The sequence below is a fragment of the Mobula hypostoma genome, chromosome 17 (assembly GCF_963921235.1).
Source record: "Mobula hypostoma chromosome 17, sMobHyp1.1, whole genome shotgun sequence".
In the NCBI taxonomy this organism is placed as follows: Eukaryota; Metazoa; Chordata; class Chondrichthyes; order Myliobatiformes; family Myliobatidae; genus Mobula; species Mobula hypostoma.
The window spans coordinates 41255558-41268241 of record NC_086113.1 but is presented as its reverse complement, the minus strand read 5'-3'; the positions used below and the strand labels follow the sequence as shown (position 1 = coordinate 41268241).

The window sequence follows — 12684 nt, the reverse complement described above, 5'->3', positions numbered from 1 at the left end:
GTGTTTTCAAAGGAACTCACATAGGAAACATTGTCTGTCGATACAAGACACGTAAAAGGCAGCAGTCCATTTCCCTCTGAAGTAGGAGGGCTCAGGTGATGTTTCTATGGTACCCAATGAACAGTAACATCAAACACCTTTTTCAATCCAGCAATTTCTACTCATCACCAGTTGCATCCACAATCTCATACTTATGGCTACCAGGTGTGAAGAACAAATAAAGAGAAGGGGAATGGGATTAATGGGATTTCACCCTAGGAATGGCATTGATCCAATGGGAATACAGTTGCCTTCTGTGCCATTATCATTATAAATACTGATTGAAAGATCTCTTGAGTTTCTCTTGCCTGAAACCAATGTGGCCTTTAAGTTGGCAAGTATATGTTGAATTGTCCAAAATAATTGATTTGTTCAATGGGGCTTTATATAGTCCTTTCCTAATTGACTTCTACTGTAATGTCAAACTGTTATCTGCCTGATACAGGGAATTGCTTGTAAATGAGTGTCACATTGTGTTTGTTGGGAATTGTATTTCTCCCTGACATCTCACTAAACACTACAAAAGTGTAGTCAGTACAAGAACCGCCTGTATAAAACAATGGAACTTAACCATCTTTTACAATAAATTATCAATATCAAGGTGCTGATCAGTTACCAAAACCCTAGCTGATTTACACTGCTGTTTTCATTAGTGTTGCAGAGAATTTCACTGGTCAGCTAAATTTTTACTTCTGAGACAGCAAGAAGATGGTAAGATTACAAGAGAACAGGGTGAATAAGAAACTTGTATTTTTGGCATGCTATTCATGAGCTTCAACTGTCAAAATGTGATTCACAACCAGGAAAATGCTTTGAAGTGCGGTCACTGCTCAAAGCTAGAAAACAAGATCACAAACAGAAGTGAAATAATGGCCCAGAAAATATGTATCACTGATGGTGGGAAAAGAGGAAAAACACTGGGAGATTTACCTGCTTCTCTCTAAAGTAGCACAATATTGGAAGTGGGTAGGTCATTGATTTAATGAGTGCAACAAAATCAGGTGTTCCATCCATTAATGAGAGAATAACCAGCCAGGAGATTAGTAACCACAGAAATGCCTTGGTCAAAGGCTCATGTGCTGGAATTTCAGAAGTGCTTTAATAAATAAATCGTATGACTATGTTTTGGTAAATTAAAACAGAAGTAAATAGCAACAGAGAAAATACTGGAGGAACACAGCAGGTCAGGCAACATCAAGACCCTTCACTTAGACAGAAATAAGTCAAACTATGAGGGCATTATGACAGCTGTATACGAATTTGCTACAATGGCGGCCAATGGCGTTAGGTCAGGTAGCAATGCCAAAGCTCTATGAATATGTGGTTGTCACTTTATCTGGAAGGAAGAACGAATGGAATAATGCTGTGTAATGAAGTCAAAGGGCTTGGTGAATAAGAAGTCCCTTGGTGCAAAAGGAGGAAAATAGTGAGAGTAACTTTTTAGCCAAGGGTGAACACCTTTTCTAGAAAGATTGGGGCGGGGGGTGGAAATCAGGCATAATTAAGAGAAGCAAAAGGCAAAAGGCAATAGACATGATGCTGGAGGGATCATTAGGGACCCCGATAACACAAAAGGTGAAAGCCTTTCTCATCCATGAAATAGCATCGTCTACTCTGTTTTGGTGAAGATGATTGAAGCATTAATGATCAGCAGTTCCCTGTTCCACTCGTGTGCACCTGAAAGTTCAGAATCGACTTTGATTAATGGTTGAGAGACTGGGGCTCATTTAATACAAACTTCTCTTAGCATTTTACAACCTCAAATCCTGGAGGGAGACTTGCAACAATGAACAAGGCTCTTGGTTTCTAAGCCTAGATTATTAATATTTTTAAATCTTGCATTATAGATCTTGCTCATAAAGATTTCTAGAATAAGATAATGCAGCTTATTAAAATCCTGTTCCTCATTGGCAATTTGGATTAATGGCAACCATGACTGCACATGACTAAGATGGGCAGAATTTTTCATGTTAAATGTATAACACTTGTAACTATCTTCTGAAGCAAATTTCTTCAGTATCTTTTCGAATGAATCTTCAAAGTTTCACGTCTAATTAGGTTCGCAGTTCCCATGAAATCGTCTCACTTAAAAGCCTTCCCAAAATACCTCTTCCAAATTGAGAACTGCTTGTTTTTGAGTTCCTTCATTTAAAAAGACAGAAAAAAAATTCTACTAAAACAAAGATAACCTCTAGTATTTTTGCTTTAGAGTCAACATTTTGAAGGTTTAAATCCTCCCCCAGAAGCCAGCACACACCAATTCTTCATAGATGATGGTATAGTGTCCTATCAGACACGGGGCCCTGCAATCCTGCTTAAATTTGATAAAGATTGTATTCACAGTAGATACAACATCTAGGTTTCTCATACTTAGTGACAGTCCCCCACAGAGTACGAACCTGAGTTAAACTTACTTAAACTTGGAGAGAACATGAACATTGACAGTATGGCAAGTTGGTTGCTTAAGGCTGTAGGATACAGGTCAGTTAGAAGCTGAGTGTAGAACTAGCTGTGTAATTGAATGCCAACTAGTGTGAGGTCATAAGGACTTTGGGAAGTCAAATAAAGATAGACATTCACAGTTAGGTGTTAGTATCTAAGAGTTGGGACTTCATGTTACAAGTTTACACAAAAACTGGTTAGGCCAGACTTGGAGTATTGTATGCAGTTCTGGTCAACACTTTGTAAAAAACTATATGGAACACAAAGGCAGAGGAAATGGTGGAATCAGATACAATTATTTCATTAGATATACATTTAGATACTTGAACAGGCAAGGTACAGAAGCACATGATCCTAATGCAAGCAAATGGGCTTAGTGTAAATGGGCAAAAAACACCCTCATGGTTCCAGTGGGTCTAAAGGCCAACTTCTGTGCTGTATCTTTGAATCTTTGGAGACACAAGAGAACATAAATGTTGCAATATGAAGCAAAGAGAAAAGAAATTGCTGGAGGAAGTCAGCAGGTCTCAACCCAAAACGTTGACTGTCCTTCTGCCTCCACAAATGTTGTCTCACCTGCTGAGTTCCTCCAGCAATTTCATTTTTGCTCTTTGGCTCAATGGGCAGAAAAACAGAATGTTATAATGAAAGATCTGCGGTCTAAATTCTTTAGTAGTCCGTAGCTTTCAAAGTACTACTATATTCGGATCACCTACACAAATCATCAACGGTGATATCTGTTGTACATAACACTGCATTTTACTATTACACAGTTATTTATTTAGTCAAATACATGAGATTGGAAGCACATGAAAACTTATGATCCAATTTGGCAAAAATCCGGAATGCTTGAGGATCAGATTTCAAGTGATTTTCACAAAGGATGTTCCTACTGGACCGTGGATATTCCACCATATTCCATGATACATTGAATGTTGACTCCTACCAGAATTGTTGGTGTTGCTCAACAATCTTAACTTTAGCAAATACTCGTTCCTCTCCAACGGCATAGTTGGTGGTGCTGCTTCACATCTTGACTTTTGGTTCTCTCAGTGCACACGGGAGCTTTCCCAGTTGCTCCCACTTCTTCCCACATCCCAAAGACATGCTAGTTACTTAACACCATAGAAGAAACATAAGTCAACGGGTATGTATAGGAGAGAACAAGTTTCCAGAGTAAATAGAAATGAGACAGATTGGATTGTTTCTGTAAAACTCAGCCTGGGTCCAACGGGCTGCATGGGTTCCCTCCATAATGTCATACACACAAGTCAAGTTATGTGTTGCTTGATGAAACAAGAACAAATCACTTGGTGTATAATATATTATAGAGTTAGAAATGAGAGATCTACAATTGACATACCTTTAATAATAATAGTCAATAGGACTACCACACAGAATGCAGTGTGTGGAGCAGAGTTAAGTTTAATTTATCTTATCCCTTCAGAGTCATGAATCATAACTACAGCTATGCCATTAACTAATCCTCCCTTAGGTACTGAGGATTTATAAATAGTAGAAATAAAGCTCTCAAAGAAACAGTCAATTATGAAATGTACTGAAGGCCAGAATATTCAAGCAGGAAAAATGTGCATGACTGAATGTGATCTCATACTGCATGTCTGCAAAAATAGCAGCATTCAAGGGTTACATGGGCCATATTTTATACAGTGCAAACTATTCTCAAATATACTCTATAAATTCTGACATAACCCTTCAATGTTTTCATAAAAACTTTACCTCTAGCTCAGTTTCCTGACGATTAATAGCCTCTGTTGATTGGTTCAGCTTCTCGAGTTCCCCCTAGAAAACAATTAGGGAAATTGTTTAAAGCTCAGAGTAGGCAAAATCAAAGAATTAAACATTTAACATAAGATACTTTAACTCTTCTCAAAAACTTGAACCAGTTATTAGTAACGCTATCATTGAGAGTCCTCTCTCTGAAATACAAAATGTAAAAACTCAGAGGAAATGCTCAGACTACAGCAGCAGCTAAATATAATTCTTACGTTCCACTTTAATAGTTCAAGATGTACAAGTGTTTTTTCAGTCTATCATGCATATTACTGCAAGTTTGATGTGCTGAATCACAATTCAATTCTATCAGTTTTATATAACTCGCTAATCATTTTGAGTTTAATTTCTAAAAGCCTCTTGGATAATTTGGGAAAATTAATGAATAAACATTATACAAAAATAGTTAGATGACCAGATCACTCTCCATCCAATATTAGAATATTGCAAAGCAAAGAGTGAGGGGAAGTAAATGGGCTTGAAAATTATATTTCTAAGTGGTGTAAAACTGCTTTGCAACAGATCATCAGACATTTCACACCAAGCTCAGATAGCAAGGTACTGGCCTAGCTTCCAACCTCAGCTGGGCTGGAAGTGGAGAAAGTTACAGAGCTGGTTAACCATCACTATGTCATTTTAACCTGACCCAGTCCACCTAATTAAAAGTTTTGCCCACATGTCAAAATTTATACTTTAAATCAAGAAGTAACCAATTACATTACCACACACCACTTAGTTAAGTTAAAGTTAAAGTCTGTCCCGAGCCTTATAGGCTCATCAGGCCGGTGCTTATGCCGGTTTCCATGGCGCTCCCCCCCCCCGGATAGGATGCCAGTCTATTGCGGCTCCCACCCCCCAGATAGGACGCCAGCCTATCGCGAGGTTAACCCCCAGCATTTTGTCGGTACCCATTTTCACCCCTGGGTGGACTGGAGCAGGAGCAGTGTGTAGTTAAGTGCCTTGCTCAAGGACACAACACACTGCTTCGGCTGGGGCTCAAACTCACGACCCTCAGATCGCTAGTCCAACCCCTTAACCACTTGGCCACGCGCCACACTATCACACTATCATACACCACTTCCCTCTTCATAAACTTCAGTTGAACGGAAAATTGGGAGTTGCCAAACCATATCCTTAACAACACTTTGAATCTTACTAGGAAGTTTTGTTGCTATGGTCCACTGGCCTAATATTATTCATTGATACGTACAATGACTAATATTATGATTTATACAATATTAATCACTGTATAAATCATAACACCACACAGAAATAAAGTTAGAAAAGTGATTACTGCAGCTAAATTGCTGATTCATCTTTCTCTTAGCCTCATTTGTAAATGAAAGTCCACACCCAAACAGATATTCTATAACAGAAGATTCCACAAGCAAGTGTTATTTAAAAAGAATTGTGCCGTTAACAATATGCAGGTTTCATTACTGCAGCCTATTTGACTAAAACAACTTGCATTTAAAAGTGAAATTAGTTAATAACCTGAATAGTAAATGTAAATGTAGCTAGGTGAGAATACAGAGTTTATAAAAATGTAATAGTTAGATAACATTTGAATTAAGGACGATGTAATTTTGGAATACTGGGTTTCTAATTCAATAGGAAACTGACAGAAGTATGTAGCAACATGCAGTAAATGGTAAAATACAGAATCCTGCGGGACTTGTGGTCCATAAAAAGCCTATCATAAGAGAAGGCATCAGAAGTTGGCAACAAAGGTCAGATTATTACTCTGAAAGCAAAATCAAGCAAGCAGTTTATGCAAATGCACGGGACAAAAGTGAACAGAACTAATACGTTCTAATCTTTCAGCAAATTGTTCTCTTAAACTGCTAAGCATTCACTTTAAGTGCACAGATTTCAAGCAGCCTGGCGTATTTTACAAACAATAGAAATGCTGAAGAAGGATCTAGTTTTTCCAAATGGAAATGTTTTTCATTAACAAGGAAAATAAATAAAATTTATATGATACCACAAGTCTTTGAAGCACCAGAATTTCACATCCAACTAAGTGTTTTTAAAAACATTTAAGAGCAGAATTTGTATATCATGACTTAAGTGATTCATTTTCTTACAGACATTTGCAGGAAAATAGAGCAATACAATAGAATTTATGAAAACTATACATTACATAAAGAAAGACTGACAAACAACCAAGGTGCAAAGGACAAATACGTGATGCGAAAATGTATATAAATAAGTAATATTAAAAACGTGAGTTTGTAGAGTCCTTGGAACTGACTGCTGGTTGTGGAATCAGTTCAGATTTGAAGTTATCCATGGTGATTCAAGACCCTGATGGTTGTGGGGTCCACAGCAGATGCCATCTCACTGGCTCTTCACCCAACCCTGGAACATCTAGACTGCAAGATGCATACATCAGGATGTTCTTTATCGATTGTTGCTGAGCATTTAATACCTCATCCCCTCAAGACTAATCAGTAACCTCCAAGACCTTGGTCTCAGTACCTCCTTGTGCAATTGGATCCTGGATTTCCTCACCCGTAGACTCCAGTCAGTCTGTATTGCAAACATCTCCACCAGTACAGGTGAACCACAGGGCTGTGTGCTTATTCTACTGCTCTATTCATCTTACACCTATGACTGTGTGGCCAGGCACAGCTCCAACACTGTATCCAAGTTTGCTGATGACACCACTGTTGTGGGCCGAATCAAGAGATTAGGAGAGAGATTGAAATTTGGCTGAGGGGTGGCATAACAACAACTTCTCACTCAGTGTCAGCAAGACCATGGACCTGACTGTAGACTTCAGGAGAGGGAAATTGGAGGTCCATGAGCCAGTCCTTATCGGAGGGTCGGAGGTGGACAGGGTTAGCAACTTTAAATTCCTGCGTGTTGCTATTTCAGAGAACCTGCCCTGGACCCAACACGCAAGTGAAATTGCAAAGAAAGCTCGACAGCGCCTCTACTTCCTTTGGAGTCTGTGGAAATTCAGCATGAGATCTAAAACCTTGAGAAACTTCTATAGATGTGTAGTGGCGAGTCACGGCCTGGTATGGAAAACAGCAACACCTTTGAATGGAAAATCCTACAAAAGGTAGTGGATTTGGCTCAGCACTTCACAGGTAAAGCCCTCCCAACCATTGAGCACATCTACATGAAACACTGTCACAGGAAAGTAACACTCATTATCGGAGATCCTCACCAGACAAGCCGTGCCCTTTTCTCTGCTGCCATCAGTAACAGGTACAAGACTTGCAACAGCAGGTTCAAGAGCACTTAGCACCCCATAATCATCAGGCTCTTAAACAAAAGGTGATAACTTCACTCACTCGCCCATCCATTGAGATGTTCCTACAACCAATGATCTCACTTTAAGGACTCTTATTTTGTTATTTCATGTTCTCATTATTTATTGCTCTTTATTTATATTTACATTTGAACAGTTTGTTGTCTCCTGCACTCTGGTCGATCTTTCATTGATCTTGTTATAATTACTATTCTATACATTTTCTGAGTATGCCTGCAGGAAAATGACGCTTGGGGTTGCATATGATGACATATAAAGTAAAGGCATCCGTTAGTCTTGCGAGACCATGGATCTGCGCCTGGAAAGTCTTCACTCTCCAGGGCGCAGGCCTGGGCAAGGTTGTATGGAAAACCAGCAGTTGCCCATGCTGCAAGTCTCCCCTCTCCACAACACCAATATTGTCCAAGGGAAGGGCATTAGGACCCATACAGCTTGGCACCAGTGTCATCACAGAGCCATGTGTGATTAAGTGCCTTGCTCAAGGACACAACACGTTCCCTCGGCTGGGGCTCGAACTCACGACCTTCAGGTCGCTAGTCCAATGCCTTAACCACTTGGCCACGTGCCCACAGGATGGCATATACGTACTTTGATAATAAAATTTACTTTGAACTTTGAATAACTGTTCCTGAACCTGGTGATGTGGGACCTAAGTTAGTAGTAGCGAGAAGAGAGCATGGCCTGGATGGTGGAGGTCCTTGCTGATGGATGCTGCTTTCATGAGGCAATGCTCTTTGTAACTGTGCTTCATGGTAAGGGGTGTTTTGCCTGTGATAGATAGGGTTGTATCCATCATTTTTTGTAGATGTTTCAATTTCTCAATGTCAATTTGTAGATTGTTCAAGAAACGGAGTAGAGAAAACCCAGGAAATTATAGACCAGTGAGTCTGACTTCAGTGGTGGGCAAGTTGTTGGAGAAGATCCTAAGAGGCAGGGTTTATAAGCATTTGGAGAGACATAATCTGATTAGGGATAGTCAGCATGGCTTTGTCAAGTGCAGGTCGTGCCTTATGAGCCTGATTGAATTCTCTGAGGATGTAACAAAACACACTGATGAAAGAGTGGATTTGATTGATGATAGAGCAATGGATTAGTGCATTTGGATTTCAGTAAGGCACTTGATAAAGTTCCCCATGCAAGGCTCCTTCAGGAAGTAAGGAAGCATGGGATCTAAGGAGACCTGGCTTTGTGGATCTATAACTGACTTGCCCACAGAAGGCAAAGGGTGGTTGTAAATGATTTGTATTCTGCATGGAGGCCGGTGACCGGTGGTGTTCTGCAGGGATCTGTGCTGGGACCCCTCCTCTTCGTGATTTTTATAAATGACCTGGATGAAGAAGTAGAAGGGTGAGTTAGTAAGTTTGCTGATGACACAAAGGTTGGCGGTGTTGTGGAAAGTCTGGAGGGTTGCCAGAGGTTACAGCAGTGGATGTAGAACTGGGCTGAGATGGACTTCAACCCAGATAAGTGTGAAGTGGTTCATTTTGGTAGGTCAAATTTGAAGACGGATTATAATATTAATGGTAAGACTCTTGGCAGTGTGGAGGATCAGAGAGATCTTGGGGTCCATGTCGATAGGACACTCAACTGAGCAGGTTGACAGTGTTGTTAAGAAGGCATATGGTGGGTTGGCCTTCATCAACTGTGGGATTGAATTCAAGAGCCGTGAGGTAATGTTACAGCTATATAAGACCTTGGTCAGACCCCACTTGGAGTACTGTGCTCAGTTCTAGTCACCTCACTACAGGAAGGATGTGCATACTATAAAGAGAGTGCAGAGGAGATTTACGAGAATATTGCCTGGATTGGAGGGCATACCATATGAGTATAGGTCGAGTGAACTTGGCCTTTTCTCCTTGGGGCGACGGAAGATGAGAGGTGACCTGATAGAGGTGTATAAGATGATGAGGGGCATTGATCATGTGAATAGTCAAAGGCTTTTTCCCAGGGCTGAAATGGCTAACACGAGAGGGCATAATTTTAAGGTGCTTGGAAATAGGTACCGAGGGAATGTCAGGGGTAATTTTGTCACACAGAGGTGGGTAGTTGTGTGGAATGCACTGCTGGCAATGGTGGAAGCGGATACAAGCCTCTTAGATTGTTATATGGAGCTTAGAAAAATAGAGAGCTATGCGCTAGGGAAATTCTAAGCAGTCTCTAGAGTAGGTTACATGGTTGGCACAACATTGTGGGCCAAAGGGCCTGTAATGTGCTGCAGATTTCGATGTTCTATGATCTGGGTATTGCTATTTGCAAACCAGGCCATTTTGTAGCCAGTTAGGATACACTCCAATGTCCATCTATAGATTTTCATCCAAGCAACCTTCTAAGAATGTAGCAGTGCTGTTCTGCCTTATTTGTGATGGCACTTCTTACTTATCCCAAAACAAATCCTCTGATATGTTAATGAATTTAAAGCCTTCGCCTCTGATCTCCTAATGAGGACTGGCTATGGACCATCGGGTTCTTCCCCATGTAGTCAGTAATCAGCTCTTTGGTTTTGCTGATATTGAGTGAGACGTTGTTGTGGCTCCATTCAATCTGATTTCCATTCTCCCTCCTAGATGCCGATTTGTCACCACCTTGGGCTTGAGTCAAGATCCTACATCTGGACACTTCATCCTTGGCCCAAAATGTCATCTATTAATCCTCCTCCAAAGTTGCTGTCCGACTTGCTGACTTACTCCACCACTTTGCATGTGTTGCTTTATGGATCATAAGATCCCACAAGCCTCAATGAACTCATGACCAAATAATTCGATTTTGTGCAACATTTGTGGATTGATATTGGCTGAGACACTAAGGGAACCCTGCAAATTTTTAAAATGTTACCATCCAAAAAAGAACAAACAACACAAGGGCTTGCACAATGCTGAAACTTGAGATTAGATCACGTACACAAATTCTGCAATAGTAACCGAAACTTTTGCAAGTGATATTAATCCTCATGGTGCCAAAGTCATGGTTCAGTCCCAGATACGGTGCTGTTCCTGTGGTCGTTGTCGTGCCTTTTTACTATTCCATTATTTGTATTACTAATAGCAGTTATTACCTCAGAATGGAGCACTGGTTTATGGAGACTACTGAGGTGAAGAGGTGTTTAATCGAACTCCATGGTGTTCTGCCATCAAATGACAATCAAACTTGTGTGAAGCTGCAATCATTGAGCATGGTTGACTGGCAAAGTGGAATCTAGTTGGACTCTCACATCCAGCAGAGGGGAGCGATAGCCATCCCACATTTTCTAATTTAGTTCTGGCCACCTGCCAGGCATTATGGAATGATAATGAAATCCTGCAATTAAACTTGGCAAGAATTCCATAATCTTTATGGTTCCATGGTCGCAAGAAATAAATAACCCCTCCCCCTACATAAGCAGTGGGGCCCATGTGTTTGCTGTAAGCGCTTGCAGAGTTTAATAGGTCCTGGAATGGATTCAAACTCAGGCACAATCTGTGTGCCTGAGAGGCTTGGTGAAGGAAATTACAAGTTGTCTCGGCAGACCTGTGTGCATTGTAAGGACGTGGACCTCCAACAAGCTTTGAGCCAACAAATTTCTAAAGAACAGACCTTGCATGCATTACAACCAACACACGCAAAATACTGGAGGAACTCAGCAGGCCAGGCGGCGTCTATGGAAAGAAGAACAGTCGACGTTGCGGGCCGAGACCCTACATGAGGACTGGAGGAAAAGAAAGACGAGGAGTCAGAGTTAGAAGGTGGGGGGAAAGGAGAAAAAAAAGCACAGAGACAGGTGAAGCTGGAGGAAGAGGGTGCTGGGAAGTTGAGTGGTGAAAGAGCTACATGGCTGGAGAAAGGGGGATTGTATAGGAGAGGACAGAAGGGCATGGAAAAAAGATGAGGGGGAGGAGAATCAGAGGGAGGTGATGACAGGGAAGGAGATAAGGTGAGAGAGGGAAATGGGAATGGGGAATGGTGAAGATGGGGGGGAGGGCACTACTGGGAGTTTGAGAAATCAACGTTTATGTCACCAGGTTGGTAGCTACCCAGAGGGAATATAAGGTTTTGCTCCTCCAACCTGAGAGTGGCCTCATCACAACAGTAGAGGACTAACATGTCAGAATGGGAACGGGAAGTGGAATTAAAATAGGTGGCCACTGGGAGATCCCTCTTTTTCTGGTGGATGGAGCGTAGTTGCTCAGAAAAGCGGTCTTGCATGCATCACATTCTTTCTTCCAATATTGTGGAATTTGACAAGGAAGTTAGTTATGTCAGGGAGAGAAGAACAGGGACTGTCAGACAAGTCAGGTTATGTGTGGAGGTTATAGCGGGGACGGAAATGTCACAGTTGATGGTGAAGAATTCAGTTGGGGATATGCTATCACATATAGGGTAGGTGTTCTAGGATTTGATCGAAGATAGGATACTGAGCCAAGGGATTTAATCAAAGGCAGGACCATAGAACAAGAAGTCAGAGATCAGGCAAAGTGGGTGAAGAGATGGGTATCAAGAGCAGTTTGGAAGGGGTAGAAGCGGATACTAAGAAAATTAGTTAATGCATGCCTTCACTAAAGAACAATAAATGATATGAATTCCTTGACAGCTGACGAGGTAAATTTAAACTCCATAATCAACACTGAATGAGCTTCAACACTCCAGATGAGGCCTTTAGAGCTGTGAGTGGCCAATGGCACCCACAGGTTTCATGTGCACATGGAATACACACTGCGCACGCAATTAATACAGCAACTGCTCTGCCCAAGAAACTGAACAGCTAAACACTATCCTCCCCTCCATGGACTCTGTCTACACTTCTCACTGCAGCCAACAGAATGAACAGCAGACACACAGAGGACATGGAAGCACACTACCCATGAACCATACACACAAGGAAGATTTTGATTAAATTCGGTGCTGTACCCCACAAAAAAAACCCATAAATATTGAGCTGCATTAGAGAAATTCTGGACCAAAAAGTTGCAAAGATGATTAAAAAAAGGACAGAAAAGGTTCCACAAATCACTGTCTGATAATAATGAAACCTCTTGTATGTTAAAATCACAGTTCCTGCCACATAAAGTGAGATCATAAGGCCAGATCGCAGGGGAAGTCTTCAACAGATGAGGTTAGGGATCAGGGGAGGAGGCACTCTGGGAGGTCATTAG

At 41.1% G+C, this 12684-nt stretch overlaps 1 protein-coding gene across 1 annotated transcript in view; it reads right to left on the bottom strand.

Annotated features, from left to right (window-relative positions):
* Positions 1–12684, bottom strand: part of LOC134357967 (SH3 domain-binding protein 5-like) — a 75239-nt gene that overhangs the window by 43443 nt on the left and 19112 nt on the right. Inside the window, exon 2 of the mRNA XM_063069790.1 lies at positions 4222–4284. Within this exon, the coding sequence (XP_062925860.1) occupies positions 4222–4284 (63 nt within the window). The remainder of the gene's footprint in view (positions 1–4221; positions 4285–12684) is intronic.